The 19743-nt window shown below is 45.3% G+C and overlaps 2 protein-coding genes across 3 annotated transcripts; both read left to right on the forward strand.

Moving 5' to 3' along the window:
* The first annotated feature begins 407 nt into the window (after positions 1–407).
* LOC147333420 (HLA class II histocompatibility antigen, DR alpha chain-like) lies at positions 408–4048 on the forward strand. The gene is made up of 4 exons (XM_086267539.1): positions 408–582; positions 673–921; positions 1623–1904; positions 2093–4048. Exons 1-4 carry the CDS (start codon positions 525–527, stop codon positions 2221–2223), a joined length of 720 nt encoding a protein of 239 aa, XP_086123665.1. The 5' UTR covers positions 408–524; the 3' UTR covers positions 2224–4048.
* Positions 4049–5296: 1248 nt separating this feature from the next.
* On the forward strand, positions 5297–19019 carry LOC147333421 (H-2 class II histocompatibility antigen, E-S beta chain-like). 2 transcript variants are annotated; one of them, XM_086267496.1, is made up of 6 exons: positions 5297–5354; positions 7188–7457; positions 14684–14897; positions 18194–18261; positions 18340–18465; positions 18712–19019. In XM_086267496.1, the coding sequence occupies exons 1-6, from the start codon at positions 5306–5308 to the stop codon at positions 18735–18737; spliced, it is 753 nt and encodes a 250-aa protein (XP_086123622.1). In that variant the 5' UTR covers positions 5297–5305; the 3' UTR covers positions 18738–19019. The 2 variants fall into 2 exon arrangements, with proteins under 2 accessions (XP_086123622.1, XP_086123631.1); XM_086267505.1 differs by having other exon boundaries at positions 18352–18465; positions 18712–19013.
* Positions 19020–19743: the final 724 nt, after the last annotated feature.

The raw sequence follows: 19743 nt of genomic DNA on the forward strand, positions 1-19743 counted from the left end.
AAGTTTTTGTGTCTGTAAAAGTTTCCTGCTGACAAACACAGCTGTGACTCTCACTGTCACAGTAACACACATGAACTCAGGTGTGATTTCAACTGGAAACTATTTAAATAACACATGAAGTCATATTTCACAGTGTTTTTAAACAAACTGAATCATTTTATTAAAAAAAAGTATTTTATTTTGAAAATCCTCAGAGTGGAAGCTGATCGGGCTGAGCTTTATTTTGAAGAGTCTATAAATATTGATTATTGATTGGTGCTGTCTGTCAGATCATGTTCACCTCCAGCTGCTGTCTGCCTGGACACTGATGACATCATGAGCTGTGAGCTCTGTGATTGGCTGCTGTGTGTTAGAGCTCAGCTGCACTTTCAGTCACTCACAGACTCTCACACACTCTGTGAGGTCCACACACAGACACACACACTCTGTGAAGTCCACACACACACACACACACACTGTAAGGTCCACAGACACACACACACACACACACACACACTCAGAGTTTAACTGTCAGAGAGCTGCTGATGAAGATGAAGGAGCTGCTCCTCTTCCTCTCCTGTGTCCTCTGTGTCTCTGCTGACGGTGAGTTTGTCTCTGTAAAGAGCAGGTTATTGATCAGGTCATTGATCAGGTCATTGATCAGGTCACTGATCAGTGTTTGATGTGTTTCAGCTCTGCACAGTGACATTGCTGTCGGTGGCTGTTCAGAGTCTGATGAAGAGAACATGTATGGACTGGATGGTGAAGAGCTTGCCTACGCAGACTTCAACAAACAGGAGGAAATCTACCCTCAGCCTCCTTTTATTGTTCCTATCACTTATGGGGAAGAAGCTTATGAATCATCTGTGGCTTTTCAAAAGACCTGCAGAGACCTCATAAAGCTTTGTGGTAAAGGCATGAAGGACTTCCCTCCAGAACAGGGTAAATACAACATGTAACACCTGTCTCACCTCACCTGTGTTTACCTGCACGCTCTGTAGAGTAACACACTGATGACATCATCAGCACTGATTTACTTTGTCCAATCAAAATCATTCCACCTTAAGCACATTCAGACTGATCATGTGTCCAGAAACACTGACGTGTTTATATTTGTGTTCATGTTTCAGTATTTCTGAATGCAGTATTCTGCATTTACTGCAGATCACAGTTTATTTTTATTTTCCTCCTCTTAGTTCCTCTGAAGCTGAACTGAGTCTGTCTGTAGTTTAACTTCATGATTCTGACCTCACTCTAGCTTCTCTCACACAGACAGTGATGACATCATCTGAGTGAACACCTGAACGTTTTATTGATATTTATCATCATCATTCCTTCTCTCACCCCAACCAATCACAGCAGATGGCCCCGCCCCTCCCTGAGCCTGGTTCTGCCGGAGGTTTCTTCCTGTTAAAAGGGAGTTTTTCCTTCCCACTGTCGCCAAAGTGCTGCTCATAGGGAGTCATATGATTGTTGGGTTTTTCTCTGTATCTATGAAGCGCCTTAAGGCAACTTTTGTTGTGATTTGGCGCTATATAAATAAAATCGAATTGAATCGAATTGAACTGAATTGAATTGAATGATCACCTGTTGATGGGAACCAGCTGAAGCTCTGATCCTCTGCCTGATGTGTTTGTGCACAGATGTTCCTTCAGCTGTGATGATCTACACCAGAGATGAGGTGGAGTTTGGAGAGAATAACACTCTGATCTGTCACGTGACTGGTTTCTATCCTGCTCCTGTCAACGTCTCCTGGACCAAGAATCAGCAGGTGGTCACAGGATCCAGCATCAACGTTCCCTATCCCAACAAAGATGGGACCTTCACCCAGATCTCCAGACTGCAGTTCACCCCACAGCTGGGAGACGTGTACAGCTGTGCAGTGCAACATCTGGCCCTGACAGAACCACTGACCAAGATCTATGGTGAGAAAACTTTATTTAAACCCAGAGCACTGACAGAGGTACACATGTGACAGTCTCCAGCTGTGAAGACTGAGCCCAGTGTTCATCAGAGCAGCTGGATCTCATCTGAGCTGACAGTTTGAGATAGATGTGTGTTTTTCCTCTTTGCCTCCAGATGTGAAGGTTCATGTCTCTGTTTGTGTCTCCAGAGGTGGAGGCGTCCGCTCGCTCTGATCCAGGTGTTGGACCCTCTGTGTTCTGTGGAGTGGGTCTGACTCTCGGTCTGCTCGGTGTGGCTGCTGGAACCTTCTTCCTCGTCAAAGGAAACGAGTGCAGCTGATTGGCTCACGGTGATGATGTCATCATAGTTCTACAATGAGCTCATAATGAGTGTGTGTTATTGTTGTGTGTGCAGACTTCACCTGTAATGAACTTCTGCTTCCTGTCTACCTGTCTCACCTGCTTTAAGTTAATCTCCTGTATGAGCTGTCCTGTCACCATCTGTGTCAATAAGGTTCAACTCTGGGATTCAAAGCAAACTAAAGCTCCCTCGTCACAGTGAGTATCTCCACCATCCATCCAGCAGATTCCACCTGGAACCTTTTCCTGCCACAAAAACAAAGGAGACAAAAGTCAAATTAATGAGACTGAGACCAGTTTTATCTGAACTCAGTGTGTTCATAAACTTGTTCATCAAAAGCAATAAACCCACAAATCTGTCTCAGTGTTCTTCCTGTGTCTTTACAAATATTTATGGATCAATTTCACTCCCTGTGGTTTGTTTCTCAGAGCTGAGTCAGGAGTGTCTGAGCAGGTTCATGTTTCCTGTTTATTGGTCGTGTCCAAAGTCATGGGCTGACTCCTCCGAATGCAGCTGACAAATGCGTCCTCCTTTTCCACGAATTTGAAGGATGGGTCGGGGGTGTCCTTCGTGGCCCACCATATCCCAGAATTCATAGCGCAGCCCAGCCAATTCCAGTTTCCAACAATGGCGGCCGCTACTAAGTTTTAATATTACTCTCATTACCCTTTCTGGGTCACAAAATAAACTTTTAACATATTTTCAGGCGTGAATGTGGGTGTGTAAACTTGAAATATCTGCTCGGTTTATCAAGATATCACATATTTGCAAAAGTGCTTCGACGTTTTCGGAGACATCTGCTACCCACCAGCTCGATAGTTAGCCGGGAGCTCGAGGGTCACTGGAGTCGCCGAGAACGGCACAACTCCCGGCACATCATTTTCAGATCACTGCGGACTTTCGCTTCTCGTGTTAAACGTAATATATAAGTCACTTAGACAACCTAAAAATGTTATTGTTGGGCTTTTTTCAGTGTTTTGTTTGTTCGTGAGTAAATCGGTTTGGCTGAGATTAAAGTTATTAGATTAGATTAGATTGAACTTAATTAATCCCTCGGGTGGTTTTCACACAGCTGAATAAACATCAAACAGAAAACTGATTAAACAGAAGTGTGAGACGGTCGAGAGTTTACGCCAGTGTCCTGTTATATTTTAGACAGCAAGGAGCAGATGGCCGAGTTTACTAAACTCCACCGAGACAGCGGTGACGCTAATCTGAAGGCGAGACCGTCCAATTTCACAGCCGTTTACTTCCGGCCTACCCGACCATCTGACGGAGGAGGAGGAGGATGCATCCCATTGGACATGACCATTATCATGCTTCCCTTCATTGGCTTCCTGTTAAATCCAGAATTCAAAATCCTGCTCCTCACATACAAGGTCTTAAATAATCAGGCCCCATCTTATCTTAATGACCTTGTAGTACCATATCACCCTATTAGAGCACTTCGCTCTCGCTCTGCAGGCCTACTTGTTGTTCCTAGAGTATTTAAAAGTAGAATGGGAGGCAGAGCCTTCAGTTTTCAGGCCCCTCTTCTGTGGAACCAGCTTCCAGTTTGGATTCAGGAGACAGACACTATCTCTACTTTTAAGATTAGGCTTCAAACTTTCCTTTTTGCTAAAGCATATAGTTAGGGCTGGACCAGGTGACCCTGAATCCTCCCTTAGTTATGCTGCAATAGATCTAGTCTGCCGGGGATTCCCATGATGCATTGAGTTTTTCCTTTCCAGTCACCTTTCTCACTCACTATGTGTTAACAGACCTCTCTGCATTGAATCATATCTGTTATTAACCTCTGTCTCTCTTCCACAGCATGTCTTTATCCTGTCTTCCTTCTCTCACCCCAACCAATCACAGCAGATGGCCCCGCCCCTCCCTGAGCCTGGTTCTGCCGGAGGTTTCTTCCTTTTAAAAGGGAGTTTTTCCTTCCCACTGTCGCCAAAGTGCTGCTCATAGGGGGTCATATGATTGTTGGGTTTTCTCTGTATCTATGAAGCGCCTTGAGGCGACTTTTGTTGTGATTTGGCGCTATATAAATAAAATTGAATTGAATTGAATTGAATTGAATTGAATTGAACTGACTTCATTGGTCACAGATGATGCTACTGTTAGACTCTGACTGAATGTCTCCATTGAATATGATTTAGTCTGCATGAAAAGCTAAATAGAAAATGTGAATTACAAACATTTAAAGTTAATTTGAAACTTTACTCTGAATGTAACACAGTGAAATGTGATTCAGCTGCTCTGGAGCCTGAAACTGAAAAATAAATCTCTGTGATGACATCACATTAACTAAGAAACAGATTTCATGTTTGAGACGCATTTTCAGTCCAGTATCCATGAGATCTGTGCCGTCCACACAGAGGAACATCAGAGCTCCACAGAAATGTTTCACAATAAGAGTGCTTCTGTCCTTTTAAGTTGAAAGAGACAGGAAGTATAAACAGTGTGATGAAGTAAATTCAATTGATCAAAAGTACTGAGAAAGAGCGGATTACTTATTATTAATAAAGAAGAGGAGGACAGGTGTGTAAATATGACCCCTGTTAATATGAGAGATTATTCTAAGGAGCTTGGAAAGAAAAGCGTCTGGACTTCTTAAGTTGCTTGAAGATGTTTCACCTCTCATCTAAGAAGCTTCTTCAGATCTAAGTTCAATTGGTGGAGAGTCCCAGATTTAAACCCAGTGGCAGTGTCCCCCCAAAGAGGGACAAAAGGACCCCCTGATGATCCTCTACCTAATCACATGAGCTAAGGTGTGAAAACGGGTGTGGGTCACAATCAGCCAGGGTTTCAGCTCACTGTGAAACCTGGCCCCACCCTATCATGTGATTTCCTGAGGTCAGATGACCCAGGGTGTGAGTGGGCGTTAAGGCTACATAGGGGATGACAATGTTGTTGCGTCTTTCTTTCTTATTTTGTGTTCCAGTGAGAGCTGTAAGCTGGTGTCACAGAGTTCTTCCTGGTAACAGATGACGCTGTGGTCATGTGACCTGTCCTCTATTTTTAGAGCAGCTCTCAGTCAGACTGAGTCAGTTTGTCAGGAGAACTCAGGAACATGGCTTCATCCTTCCTCTGCCTCCTCTTCATCAGCCTCAGCACTGCAGGTACTATCAATCAGAGATGGGGAGTAACGCGTTACTTGTAACGCGTTACTGTAATCCGATTACTTTTTCCAAGTAACGAGTAAAGTAAGGGATTACTATTGCAAAAACAGTAATTAGATTACCGTTACTTTCCCGTAGGAACGCTGCGTTACTGCGTTACTAAAACCGTGATTTTTTGGCGACAATGTCTCACGACAGTGACGTAAGCGAGTGCGACGTTCGTGACAGCAGCTGTGTGCAGATCAACAGTGAATCATATATCGAGTGCGGAGAGAGTATGAGCGTGCAGCGTTTAAAGCGTGGAAGTACTGACCTTACTTTGAGTTTGATTCCATAAAAAGTGACAAAAACATTAGCGTCCATCGTGCGTGGGAAGAAAACTTCTTTTTACAGCGAAAAAACCCCTAAACTTCCAACAAGCACCGAGTAGCTACGACGTAATGGGAAACTCACAGAAAAACTCGCAGATTCTTTAACTGACTGCGGCACACCTGCACCAGGGTAAACGGTGAAAATAGAGCAACAGGACCGCTGAGTCTTTGACTTTATTTATTTGCTGCTGTGTTTTACTTGCATCTATTTTAAAGACTGAGTGTAAACACAAAAAATATTTTATTTTATGTGCTGGAATGTGCAGAAAATAGGTTTAAATGTTAAACTAATTTCTTCCAGTCAGAGAATGTTGCATTTAATTTAATTTTTGCTTGATGCATAAAGTTAAAAGATTAAAACTAACAAAACAAGTTAAAAAGAGACTTTTCCATTTGATTACATTTTGTATGATGGATTATGCAGAAAAAGTAGAATTGGGCTGAGAGATCTGTCACTTTATCACCTATTCAGGTTGTAAATCGTGAAACTGAAGTAAGTAAGTAACTAAGTAACTAAGTAATTAATTACTTTTGAAAATAAGTAATCAGTAAAGTAACCTGATTACTTTTTGGGGGAAGTAATCAGTAATTAGTTACTGATTACTTTTTTCAAGTAACTTGACCAACACTGCTATCAATACACTGATTAATACACTGATCAATACACTGCAGAGATACACTGATCTGTAATCAGTGTAGTGATCAATAAATGCATCAATGATCAGAATCAGAAAGGGTTTTATTGCCAAATGTTGAGCAGATTAAAAACATTAGGAATTTGCTGTGGTACTTATTGCAAAACATTCTGTCAGACAATGCTTAAATATACATTGTACAAAAGGCCCCGTAGTTATGGTTTTATTCTGTTCAGTTGTTAGTTCACCTGTAGTTTTTTAGAGTGGCCAGTAGAGGTCACCCCACCGCTTTGTATGAGAGAGACTATGGGCAGGGAGAAACGTGGGCAAGGCACCTGAGCTTTTCTGCTCCAGATTACCAGCAGAGAATTGGTCATTCCGTGAGAAGTGTGCGTTAATGAGCAACAGACCACACACACACACACACACACACACACACACACACACACACACACACACACACACACATGCCCACGCACCTAAACCTGTATGCGATACCTGCTCCTCTGACAATCCCTGTTACCTTCAACTGTGTGAAGTCAATACAAGAGTCTGCACTATCCTCGGTGTCTTCATTGTCTCCCTTCTGAACATTCATCCGGGCCTTGAGCAGTGTTCTGGCCGACACTCCGGGGAGTGGTAGCTGCAAACCTGAACTAGCACCTTACAGTCCTCCCAGTCCAAGCTATCTACCCAACATACATAAAAATAAGAATTAAAAGTGCTAAGTAGATAGATGTATACATGATCGACATAAGTTATTTGTACATCTTCCCATACACAGCAGGTATGATCAGCTCACAGTCTGATGTTGTGTTTGTCCTCAGATGGATTCAAAATGTATGTAGTGTCTCGCTGTGACTTTAACTCCACTGAGCTGAAGGACATCAAGTACATCAGAGCTTACTATTACAACAAGATCGAGTATGCCAGGTTTGACAGCGATGTGGGGAAGTTTGTTGGATACACTGAGTTCGGAGAGGGGAACGCAGAGATCATGAACAGTGGTGCATACCTGACTCAAATGAAAGCTGAGAAGGAGATGTACTGCCAATACAACATTGGTATCTGGTACAAGAACGTTCTGTCTAAATCAGGTGAGTGTGCTGGTCTGTGTGACATCATCAGGTGTTGACCTCACTCTGAATCATTCATGATGGACTCACAGCTGCAGGTCAGACTCTGGTGATCAATAACTGTAATAAATCACTGATCACAGCTCTGACTATAACGTCACAGAGCTAACCTCAGTCTGTGGCGCTCCCTGCTGGTGAGACAGGCAACTGCAGCTGTTCATTATAACACTGATGATTCATTAAACCTCTTTAAGCTGAAATATTGCTCATATTTATTTATTTTTTTAAATATTTCCATATAAATATTTCTAACAGCACAAAGCACCTCGACATGTTGATAAAACACTTTTCTTCTAATTCATTTATTTTAATTCAAACAAAAATGAGAAACACTGATGTTTGTTTGAAGGCCGTCTGCAGTTTATTTATTGATTCTGACTTTCAGAGCTTGTGTAGCAGCTTCACACCTGCACACATTACAGCTCAGATCTATGAGTCAGTGTAAGAGTGGAGCTATTAAATATACTGAAACAATTTTAATTATATATCAACACCCTTTCAAGATGGCGCCGCGGATGGCAGCCTCAGCACTGCGCTCTCTCGCACTTTTCTTGTTTCTGTTTATTTTCTGTGCTTTTGGTCACTCAGACCACATCACTTTCTCTAGAGATGAACTGCGAAACATCAGGCAGTTCAGGCAGTCGTCTCACTATAGTTCTTATCCATTTTTCACAAACCCGGAAAGTTTTTTGGAGGGGCAGCAGCTCTCTGTGGCTCCTGGAGTCGCGCTGGTGCGCTGGTGAAACTCCCCTCCATTCACCTCGCGAATCTCCGCTCTGTTCCAAACAAAGTCGACAAATTACTGCTCTTAAGCCGGAATAACAAGGACTTTGCACGCTCTGCTGCCCTCTGCTTCACTGAAACCTGGCTCAGTGAGCGAGTCCCAGACGCTGTCTTAAATCTGCCGGGCTTCCAACTTCACCGGGCGGACCGCGAAACAGAGCTCTCAGGGAAAACAAAGGGTGGTGGAGTCTGCTTCTACATTAATGAAGGTTGGTGTACTGATGTCACAGTGTTACAGAAACACTTGGAAAGTTTTTTCATCAACTGTAAACCGTTTTATTCACCGCGGGAGTTTTCTTCCTTCATGCTGGTCGGAGTTTACATCCCTCCTCAGGCCAACGCGAACAACGCACTGTGCGAGCTGGCTGACCAGATTACTACCCTGGAGAGGAAATTTCCGGATTCCTTTACAATTATTCTTGGGGATTTTAACAGAGCAAACCTAAACTACGAACTCCCTAAATACAGACAGCATATAGACTGCCCCACCAGGGACAACATCATACTGGATCACTGCTACACCACTCTAAAAGATGCCTATCGCTCTGTGCCCCGTGCAGCTTTGGGACATTCTGATCACTGCATGGTCCATCTTATTCCAGTTTATAGGCAACAACTCAAACGTGCCAAGCCTGTAGTCAAAACTGTGAAGAAGTGGACTAACGCAGCAAAGCAGGAACTGCAGGACTGTTTCGACTGCACTGATTGGACTGTTTTTGAAGCTGCATCTGAGAACCTGGATGAGCTGACGGACACTGTGACATCATACATCAGTTTCTGTGAAGACGTGTGTGTGCCAACAAAGACCTTTTGCACATACAACAACAATAAACCATGGTTCACTCCTAAACTTCAACATCTTCGTAAGGCCAAGGAGGACGCCTACAGAAGTGGTGACAGGGCCCTGTACAAGCAAGCCAGGAACACACAGGAGATCAAAGCAGCTAAAAGCATCTACTCCCAGAAGCTGGAAGAACGGCTCTCAGCCAGCGACCCTGCTTCAGTGTGGAGGGGCCTGCAGGAAATCACCAGCTACAGACGCCCCCCACCCACTATTGAAGCAAACAAAGACCTGGCCAACGAGTTAAACACTTTCTACTGCAAGTTTGAGACAGACTCTCACCCCTCACCCCCTCTCCCCAGAGCCATTGTTTCAGACATTGACCCCCAACACACCTTCCACCTCTCCCCCCTTCACCCTCCCCCTCCCCAATCCAGTCTCAACGACCACCCCCACCCTCCCCAATCCAGACCCAACGACCACCACCACCCTCCCCAATCCAGACTCAACGACCACCACCACCCTCTCCAATTCAGACTCAACGACCTCCACCACACCTCTCACCCCCTTTCCTCCTCCCTGAAACTAAGAATACACACTCAGGATGTGAGCCGACTATTCCAGAAACAGAAGCCCAGGAAAGCCCCCGGACCAGATGGCGTCTCACCCTCCTGCCTCAAAACCTGTGCTGAACAGCTGGCTCCCATCTTTACTCGCATCTTCAACAGATCCCTGGAGCTGTGTGAAGTTCCCTCCTGCTTCAAACGCTCCACCATCATCCCTGTTCCCAAGAAACCCACCATCACAGGACTGAATGACTACAGACCTGTCGCCTTGACGTCTGTGGTCATGAAATCCTTCGAACGACTGGTGTTAGCCCATCTGAAGGACATTACAGGCCGCCAGCTGGACCCTCTGCACTTTGCCTACCGGGCAAACAGGTCGGTGGATGATGCAGTGAACATGGGGCTGCATTACATCCTGCAACACCTTGACCGCCCGGGAACTTATGCCAGGGTCCTGTTTGTGGACTTTAGTTTGGCTTTTAATACCATTGTGCCTGAACTTCTTTCCTCCAAACTCTCCCAGCTCAGCGTGTCACCAGCTACCTGTCAGTGGATCACCAGCTTCCTGACAGACAGAAAGCAACAAGTGAGGCTGGGGGAGATCACCTCTGAAACCCGTTCCCTCAGTATTGGTGCCCCTCAAGGATGTGTCCTCTCACCACTACTGTTCTCCCTCTACACTAACGACTGCACCTCCAAGAACTCGGCTGTCAAACTCCTAAAGTCTGCAGATGACACCAACACAATAGTGCCCTGCAGACTGTTCACAAAGCTGAGGGATCTGGGACTTAACAGCCGTCTGTGTGCATGGGTGTTGGACTTCCTCACTGGCAGAACTCAGGTGGTGAGGGTGGGCAAGTGCTTCTCCAACAGCATCACCATCAACACAGGAGCACCTCAGGGATGTGTCCTCTCGCCACTGCTCTACTCCCTCTACACTTCAGACTGTGTGGCCACCCATGGCTCCAACACCATTGTAAAGTTTGCTGACGACACAGTGGTGTTGGGTGCCATCTCCAACAACGATGAGGCGGCCTACATGGATGAAGTGAAGAATCTGGCATCGTGGTGCCAGGACAACCACCTCCAGCTGAACGTCAGCAAGACCAAGGAGCTGGTGGTGGACTTCAGAAGGGGTCAGCACAGAGACTACAAGCCTATTATCATCAATGGAGCTCCAGTGGAGAGGGTGCAGTCCTTCAAGTATCTTGGTGTCCACATCTCCTCAGACCTGACATGGGCTGCCCACATTCAGGTCCAGACCAAAAAGGCTAGGCAGCGCCTGTATCACCTACGACAACTGAGGAAGTTCAGGGTCTCTCCAAAGATCCTCAGGATTTTCTATACAGGCGCTGTGGAGAGCATCCTCACACAGAACATGACATCGTGGTTTGGGAACAGCTGTGTGAAGGACCAAAAAGCTCTCCAGAGAGTGATCCGTACAGCAGAACGCTGCTGCAGGATTGCTCTCCCCCCGCTTCAGGACACCTACACCAGGAGATGCCGGACTAGAGCAGCGCAGATACTGAAGGACCCGTCCCATCCTGGCAACAAACTGTTCCAACTTCTGCAATCTGGTAGAAGGTTCCGCATCTTCCGGGCAAGGACAGAGAGACTCAAGAGGAGCTTCTATCCCCAAGCCATCCGTGCCCTAAACACACACACCCGCCCTCTCACATCATCTATAATTGACTGAGACAGGACTCTTCCAGACACTAAACCAAGGCACAATGTACATTTCAATTCCTTTAATTTTAAATATGTTTATATTGTCTATCCTGTAAAATAGTCAGATGTCTATTCATATTAATGTACAGAATTCACCTGCTTGCTGCTACTACTGCACATTCACCCAGTGTATATACTATATATATATATATATATAATGTTCTTCCTCTACACCCCCCCCCCCCCCCCCCCATTTTTGCACATGTCGAGGAGCGTGTCAGGCCACATTTCACTGTGTGTTATACTTGTATAACTATGCATGTGACAAATAAAGAACCTTGAACCTTGAACCTTGAACCGTCATTTGCCTGACAATGGACTTCAGGAGGCATCCCTCAACACTGCTCCCCCTCACCATATCAGAGAGCCCTGTGTCGACTGTGAAGAACTTCAAGTTCCTGGGTACCACCATCTCCCAGGACCTGAAGTGGGAGACCAATATCAACTCAATATCAACGTCATATCAACCATTGCTGGTATGGATTCCAAAATAAAAAAAATAAATAAAGTGTGCGTATGTATGTACATATATGTACTTGTGTGTGTAGATATATATGTATGTATATGTATGTGTGTTTGTTACTTGTAGTTATTACTGCCTGTTACCTGTGGTAATGCAATTTATAATTTATATATTCTGTATTCAGTTATGAAGGCTCTAATTGTTGGTTGCGAGCTGCCGCTTAGATGCTTGTATGTGCCCGGGGCTGTTGATGGGTCTGTATGCAATGATGGGCGTAGCTGCGGGAAGTTTATTGTTTTTTTTGTTGATGAGTGAGTATAGGGGTGGGATTTAATAAGTTTTCTTCGTCCCACTCCTTTTTCAGGCAATTTTTGTTTTTTGTTTTGTGTATCTTATGTTCAATATAGGTATTTGTTGTGCCTGAAAATGAACAAATAAATGAAATGAAATGAAATGAACTCCATCCTCAAAAAGACCCAGCAGAGGATGTACTTCCTGAGACAACTGGGGAAGTACAGTCTCCCACAGGAGCTGCTGATCCAGTTCTACACTGCGGTCATTGAGTCTGTCCTGTGCTCCTCCATCACAGTCTGGTATGGAGCAGCCACTAAACAGGACAGGAGCAGACTGCAGCGGACTGTACGGGCAGCACAAAGGATCATCGGCACCCCCCTGCCCTCCATCCAGGATCTGTACCTCTCAAGAACCAGGAAACGGGCAGGGAAAATCATCACCGACCCCTCACACCCTGCACACAGACTCTTTGATCTGCTGCCCTCTGGCAGACGGTACAGAAGCCTGCAGACCAGGACCACCCGACACAGGAACAGTTTCTTTCCCCTCGCCATCTCCCTTCTTAACAGTTGACCTGTCACACTGCTCCCACTGCCAGACTGCAACTGCACCTTATGTACATTTGTAGTATTCATTCCACCTCCACTATTTTATGTATATAAGTTTAGATTATATACTCCGGGTCGGGGATGAGTTCCTGCCCCAAGTGGAGGACTTCAAGTATCTCGGGGTCTTGTTCGCGAGTGATGGGAGAAGGGAGCCGGAGATCGACAGATGGATTGGGGCTGCAGCTGCAGTAATGCGGACGCTGCACCGGTCCGTCGTGGTGAAGAGGGAGCTGAGTGTAAAAGCGAAGCTCTCAATTTACCGGTCGATCTACGTCCCTACCCTCACCTATGGCCACGAGCTGTGGGTAGTGACCGAAAGAACGAGATCGCGGATACAAGCGGCAGAAATGAGCTTCCTCCGAAGGGTGGCTGGCCTCTCCCTTAGAGATAGGGTGAGAAGTTCGGCCATCCGGGAGGGGCTCAGAGTAGAGCAGCTGCTGCTCCACATCGAAAGGAGCCAGCTGAGGTGGTTCGGGCATCTGACAAGGATGCCCCCTGGGCGCCTCCTGGGCGAGGTGTTCCAGGCATGTCCCACCGGGAGGAGGCCCTGGGGCAGACCCAGGACACGCTGGAGAGATTATATCTCTCGGCTGGCCTGGGAACGCCTTGGTGTTCCCCCGGATAAGCTGGAGGAGGTGGCTGGGGAGAGGGAGGTCTGGGCCTCTTTGCTTAGGCTGCTGCCCCCGCGACCTGGTCTCGGATAAAGCGGATGAAGATGGATGGATGGATGGAAGTTGAGATTAGTTATTTATAGTTGGTTTACACAGCTTTGTGTTTGTATGTGTATGCATGTGTAATGTATATATAGACACGTGTGTGTGTGTGTGTGTGTGTGTGTGTGTGTGTGTGTGTGTGTGTGTGTGTGTGTGTGTGTGTGTGTGTGTGTGTGTGTGTGTGATTTACATTGCTGTGTTTGAGAGCCACCATCTACCGGAACCAAATGTGTCTACACATATAGTGGGGCGAAAAAGTATTTAGTCAGCCACCGATTGTGCAAGTTCCCCCACTTAAAATGATGACAGAGGTCAGTAATTTGCACCAGAGGTACACTTCAACTGTGAGAGACAGAATGTGAAAAAAAAATCTATGAATTCACATGGTAGGATTTGTAAAGAATTTATTCCTAAATCAGGGTGGAAAATAAGTATTTGGTCACCTCAAACAAGGAAAATCTCTGGCTCTCACAGACCTGTAACGTCTTCTGTAAGAAGCTTTTCTGTCCCCCACTCGTTACCTGTATGAATGGCACCTGTTTGAACTCATCATCTGTATAAAAGACACCTGTCCACAGCCTCAAACAGTCCGACTCCAAACTCCGCCATGGCCAAGACCAAAGAGCTTTCGAAGGACACCAGGAAAAGTATTGTAGACCTGCACCAGACTGGGAAGAGTGAATCTACAATAGGCAAGCAGCTTGGTGTGAAAAAATCAACTGTGGGAGCAATTTTTACTTTATAATTTCTGTTCAGGAATCAAACAGCTGGATGAGCAGAAATTCAAACTGGGACCAGCTGTGGATTCAGTCCTTTAGTTTGATGTTGATATTAAACTGAGTGAAAACACTCAGGGTTCATTTATGTGTGGATGAGTTAAGGTGTTAGTTTCTCATCTAGTCTCCATGTGTCAGATTTTACTTTCAAACCACAGCAGCTGATCTGCAGGAGGATCAGTTCACTGATGGTTCACACTGATGTCACTCTGAGTCAACACTTTGCTGGATATTAATAAAAACTGATCCACGTTCAAGTCTGGTAGATTTCCAGCACATACAGCTCTGCATGTCTTACTTTATAATAATAATGTTTACAGCCTGATGATGTTTCTCCTCACAGCTGATTCATCATCTGATGTCAGACTGGTTATATGTGACTCTGCTGTTGACAGTATCTTTATTAATGCACATGTATACAATCATCCCTGATGATATGATAATAACAATAACAGAAACTCATAATATCCTCTAGTTAAGCCGTACATCAAACTTCACTCCACAACACCTGCTTACAGTCAGCATCCCGCCATGTTGGTCTGCAGCGTCTATGACTTCTTCCCCAGTAAGATCAAAGTGAGCTGGCTGAGAGATGGACAGGAAGTCACCTCTGATGTCACTTCCACTGAGGAGATGGCAGATGGTGATTGGTACTACCAGACCCACTCACACCTGGAGTACACACCCAGGTGAGCACTCCAGTATACTCCGGATTACCACACAAAGATCACTACTCTCCTCAGTGACAACAATACCTATGAAGCCTTAAAGCGAGACCACACAAGCAGCTACAAAAGAAAGTTATAGCTTTCCTTCAAGACCTTGAAAAGGACAAAATCATTGACCGCCTCACATATCACCGCCTTTACCCAGGGAATGCCATACCCTGCATTTACAGACTTCCTAAGATCCACAAGGAAGGGGTCACACTCAGACCCATAGTCAGTAGCATAAACTCAACCATTTATAACATTGCAAAACACCTTGCTACCATCCTGGCACCTCTTGTGGGGAACACCCCACATCACATCAAGAACCGACTTCACCGCCAAGGTCCAGAAACTTACCCTGGACCCAGATGAAACCATGGTGTCCTTTGATGTAGTCTCCCTCTTTACTTGCATACCCACCACGGAGGCCGTGGAGACTGTCAGAAAACGACTAGAAGAAGACAGCTCCTTGGAAGACAAGGATAAAGTCATCCTTGCTGACTTTAAGAACGCCCATTTAGGATAGCCGCACGTTTTGAGTGCTTCCTTTACATGTGTGTGTTCCTTCTTTTTTCCTTCAGGCTTAGAGGGAACATGTTCTGCCCGGTGGTGTAGGGTCCTGATTACTCCAAGTTTGTGTTCCAGAGGGTGATGGGAGTCAAAGAGGAGGTACTGGTCCGTGTGTGTGGGCTTCCGGTAAACTTCGATGTTGAGGTTGCCGTTCTCTTCAATGTGCACAGCGCAGTCCAGGAAAGGCAAACAGTTGTCCTTTGTGTCTTCCCTGGTGAACTTGATGTTTTTATCCACAGCGTTAATGTGCGCAGTGAAGGATTCCACTTCTTGTGTCTTGATTTTGACCCAGGTGTCGTCCACATATCTGTACCAGTGGCTGGGTACTCTTCCTTTGAAAGAGCCAAGAGCCTTCCTTTCCACTTCCTCCATGCAAAGGTTGGCTACAATAGGTGACACGGGGGAGCCCATGGCACAGCCATGTTTTTGTCTGTAAAAGCCTTCGTTGTATTTGAAATATGTAGTGGTGAGGCAGAGGTCTAACAGTGTGCAAATCTGATCGGGTGTGAAGTTGGTCCTTGTCTTCCAAGGAGCTGTCTTCTTGTAGTCGTTTTCTGACAGTCTCCACGGCCTCCGTGGTGGGTATGCAAGTAAAGAGGGAGACTACATCAAAGGACACCATGGTTTCATCTGGATCCAGGGTAAGTTTCTGGACCTTGTCGGTGAAGTCGGTGGAGTTCTTGATATGGTGTGGGGTGTTCCCCACGAGAGGAGCAAGGACGGTAGCAAGGTGTTTCGAGATGTTGTAAGTGGCTGAGTTTATGCTACTGACTATGGGTCTGAGTGGGACCCCTTCCTTGTGGATCTTAGGAAGTCCGTAAATGCAGGGTATGGCATGCCCTGGGTAAAGGCGGTGATATGTGAGGCGGTCAATAATTTTGTCCTTTTCAAAGTCTTGAAGGCAAGCTATAACTTTCTTTTTGTAGCTGCTTGTGGGGTCTCGCTTTAAGGCTTCATAGGTATTGTTGTCACTGAGGAGAGTAGTGATCTTTGCATGGTAATCTGTAGTGTTTAGGACCACGGTGCATCTTCCCTTATCAGCTGGTAAAACAGTGATGTTGTGGTCTTTGCTCAGGGAGGCGACGACCTTCTTTTCCTGTATTGTGAGGTTGGACGGAGGGACTTTGGCACTGGAGAGCGTGGCTGAGACTTTCATCCTGATTTGCTCTGCTTCTGTCTGTGATCATTTGTTAATCCGTATGGCAGTTTCTGGGGCTGTGATGAGGTCCACTATGGGCAACTGTTGTGGAGAGATGGCAAAATTGAGTCCTTTGGCTAATACTTTCTTTTCAGGTTCAGTGAGATTCCGGTCTGATAAGTTCTTCCCCCATTTTTCCTGACTGTCCTCAGGTGTATTTTCTTCTCTGGGTTGTGTAGGTTCAGACTGAGGGGTGAGTGTTTTTGAAAGCAAGGTGTGGAATTTCCTGCGTTGTCTTTCTTTTCCTTTAGAGTGTTGGGCCCACTGAGCCTTGTCCACAAACTTGTAAACCTCTTCTAAGATTGGAGAGGGTAGAAGGGTTTCCTGTTCCTGCAGGGTCTGGCTAATCTTGCTTTGGAGGGCATATATAGTGAAATGGACCTGTCTTATCCTTTCACTTAGAAGCTGATTTTGTGCTTTCCGTAGAATCAAGTCTGCTCTGTATCTCCTGACAGGCGCCAGCTCTTAGGAGCAACTCTGCTTTGTCTGCATCTCAGGTTGAAATGGAGATCATTCCTATAATCCGCTAGTTTTCTTGATTCCCTTTCATCCTCCCGCACCAGTTGAAGGGTGTTCCTCCCAAAATGTACGGCAATATGTCTGTGAAGGTTCTCAGTCATCCAGGTCATCGTAGTCAAAGGAGCTTGGAAAGAAAAGCGTCGGGACTTCTTTGAGTTGCTTGAAGACGTTTCACCTCTCATCCAAGAAGCTTCTTCAGTTCTAAGGTCAAATGGTGGAGAGTCCCAGATTTAAACCCAGTGGAAGTTTCCCCCCTAAAAGGGACAAAGGACAGAAAAACAGGGAGCCAAGGCCATAACTCAGGCTCACTGAGAGTTAGAAAGTATGTGAATGTTTAAGTGTTTATGACTGGGTGGGGGCACTAGAGGCTATAAGAGTTTCACTAACCCTCCACCATTTTGAGATTTTGCTGTGACCCTCTTCATGCATGTCTCCCCATCCGGATGGTGTTTGCTCATAAAGTGTTGAATTGTATGGAATAAAATGATTGTTGATTGAGCATTTATACACAGAGTTTTGTCCTTCCTTCAGCTCAAAGATTTAAAGAATTGGGAGAATTTAACAAGGGCCACTCACATCCTGGGCCATCTGACCTCAGGAAATCACATGATAGGGTGAGGCCAGGTTTCACAGTGAGCTGAAACCCTGGCTGATTGTGACCCACACCCGTTTTCACACCTTGGCTCATGTGATTAGGTAGAGGATCATCAGGGGGTCCTTTGACCTTCTGTGGGGGAAAACTCCCACTAGGTTTATATCTGGGACTCTCCACCATTTGACCTTAGAACTGAAGAAGCTTCTCGGATGAGAGGTGAAACGTCTTCAAGCAACTTAAACAAGTCCAGACGCTTTTCTTGCCAAGCTACGTAGAATGAAGTCCAGGAGCGCCATTTCTGATGATGGAAACCTGAACAATTTTTAATATGAGGTCTGCAAGTTTAAATGTTAAAAGTTTAAGATCTGAGAGTCACTGATGTTTGTGTTGAAGGTCTGGGGAGAAGATCTCCTGTAAGGTGGAGCACGCCAGCCTGGAGAAACCTCTGATCACTGACTGGGGTAAATACCTGTCTGTATCTACACACCTGTACACACCTGTACATACCTACCTGTCTGACTCTCACCTTTGTGACTCAGATCCCTCCTCAGACTCGTCCATGCCTGAGTCAGAGAGGAACAAGCTCGCCATCGGAGCCTCAGGACTGATCCTGGGTCTGATCTTATCTCTGGCTGGATTCATCTACTACAAGAGGAAGGCCCGAGGTCAGAGCAGGACTCTCACTCACAGACCAGTTCATACCTGAAAACAGTTTAGAACCAGACAACTGTTAGTTACATTAATGTTTCAAACACAGGTTTTTACTGTTGTTTTTGAGGACTCTCAGACCTGGTTCAGGCCCTGAAACATGAAACTTTACTGAATCATTGCCATTGATCTGTTAAAACCAGTGTCCATGGTTTGTTTTCAGAGTGTGTTGGTGACTGTGTCCTCATCTCTTCTTCTTTCAGGTCTTGTTCTGGTTCCCAGTAACTGAGTCTGGGTCCTGGTTCTGTCTGATGTTATAAAATCTGCTGTTTCCTGTGTTCAGCAGACTGATGATGATGATGATCTCTGTTTGGACTCTAAACCGATCCAGGACCATCTCAGTGTTGTTAGTGGTTGTTGTGGTTTTACTGGGAAGCTTTTGGACCATGTTTAACATGGACTCTTGTGTTTGATGCTTTATGTGCACGTCTGCTGTTTAATCCATGTGATGTAATCCCTTTAATCCATGTGTCTGAATGATTTGGGTGTTTCTGCTATTCTGATTACCATAGATGACAGATTTTTACTGGAGGTCATTGTTGCAAAATAAATGACTCAAACTTTGAGCTGTGTGTTTGTTTACCTGTATCTAATAAGTAAATTTGTGACTCACCACACAATTAGATTTATACTGAATATAAAAAATAACTCATAATCAGTTGATAACAAATTGGTCAAAGTTAAACACGTAAACATATATTTAAAATTTATATTCTGTACCTTTAAAGAAGCCAACAAAGTCCTTTCATTATTCATTTTAACATTGCTGCAGTTTTAATGTTCAGATAATGATGTCAGGGCAAAATTCAATTCAATTCAATTTTATTTATATAGCGCCAAATCACAACAAAAGTCGCCTCAAGGCGCTTCATAGATACAGAGAAAAACCCAACAATCATATGACCCCCTATGAGCAGCACCTTGGCAACAGTGGGAAGGAAAAACTCCCTTTTAACAGGAAGAAACCTCCGGCAGAACCAGGCTCAGGGAGGGGCGGGGCCATCTGCTGCGACCGGTTGGGGTGAGAGAAGGAAGACAGGATAAAGACATGCTGTGGAAAAGAGACAGAGGTTAATAACAGATATGATTCAGTGCAGAGAGGTCTGTTAATACATAGTGAGTGAGAAAGGTGACTGGAAAGGAAAAACTCAATGCATCATGGGAATCCCCCGGCAGCCTACATCTATTGCAGCATAACTAAGGGAGGATTCAGGGTCACCTGGTCCAGCCCTAAC

Source organism: Aulonocara sp. 'chitande type north' Nkhata Bay, linkage group LG3 (genome assembly GCF_057382095.1).
Source record: "Aulonocara sp. 'chitande type north' Nkhata Bay isolate Kocher_YH1m ecotype deep benthic linkage group LG3, A_spYH_male_GT1.1, whole genome shotgun sequence".
Lineage (NCBI taxonomy): Eukaryota > Metazoa > Chordata > Actinopteri > Cichliformes > Cichlidae > Aulonocara > Aulonocara sp. 'chitande type north' Nkhata Bay.

What these genes read in the sequence shown, in the direction of transcription:
- LOC147333420 (XM_086267539.1), top strand. Translation starts at nt 525, where the DNA reads ATGAAGATGAAGGAGCTGCTCCTCTTCCTCTCCTGTGTCCTCTGTGTC. An exon ending in CCTCTGTGTCTCTGCTGACG is followed by an intron (nt 583 to 672) that starts GTGAGTTTGTCT and finishes GATGTGTTTCAG; the next exon opens with CTCTGCACAGTGACATTGCT. An exon ending in GGACTTCCCTCCAGAACAGG is followed by an intron (nt 922 to 1,622) that starts GTAAATACAACA and finishes GTTTGTGCACAG; the next exon opens with ATGTTCCTTCAGCTGTGATG.
- LOC147333421 (XM_086267496.1), top strand. Translation starts at nt 5,306, where the DNA reads ATGGCTTCATCCTTCCTCTGCCTCCTCTTCATCAGCCTCAGCACTGCA. An exon ending in GAACGTTCTGTCTAAATCAG is followed by an intron (nt 7,458 to 14,683) that starts GTGAGTGTGCTG and finishes AATATCCTCTAG; the next exon opens with TTAAGCCGTACATCAAACTT. An exon ending in CACCTGGAGTACACACCCAG is followed by an intron (nt 14,898 to 18,193) that starts GTGAGCACTCCA and finishes TTTGTGTTGAAG; the next exon opens with GTCTGGGGAGAAGATCTCCT.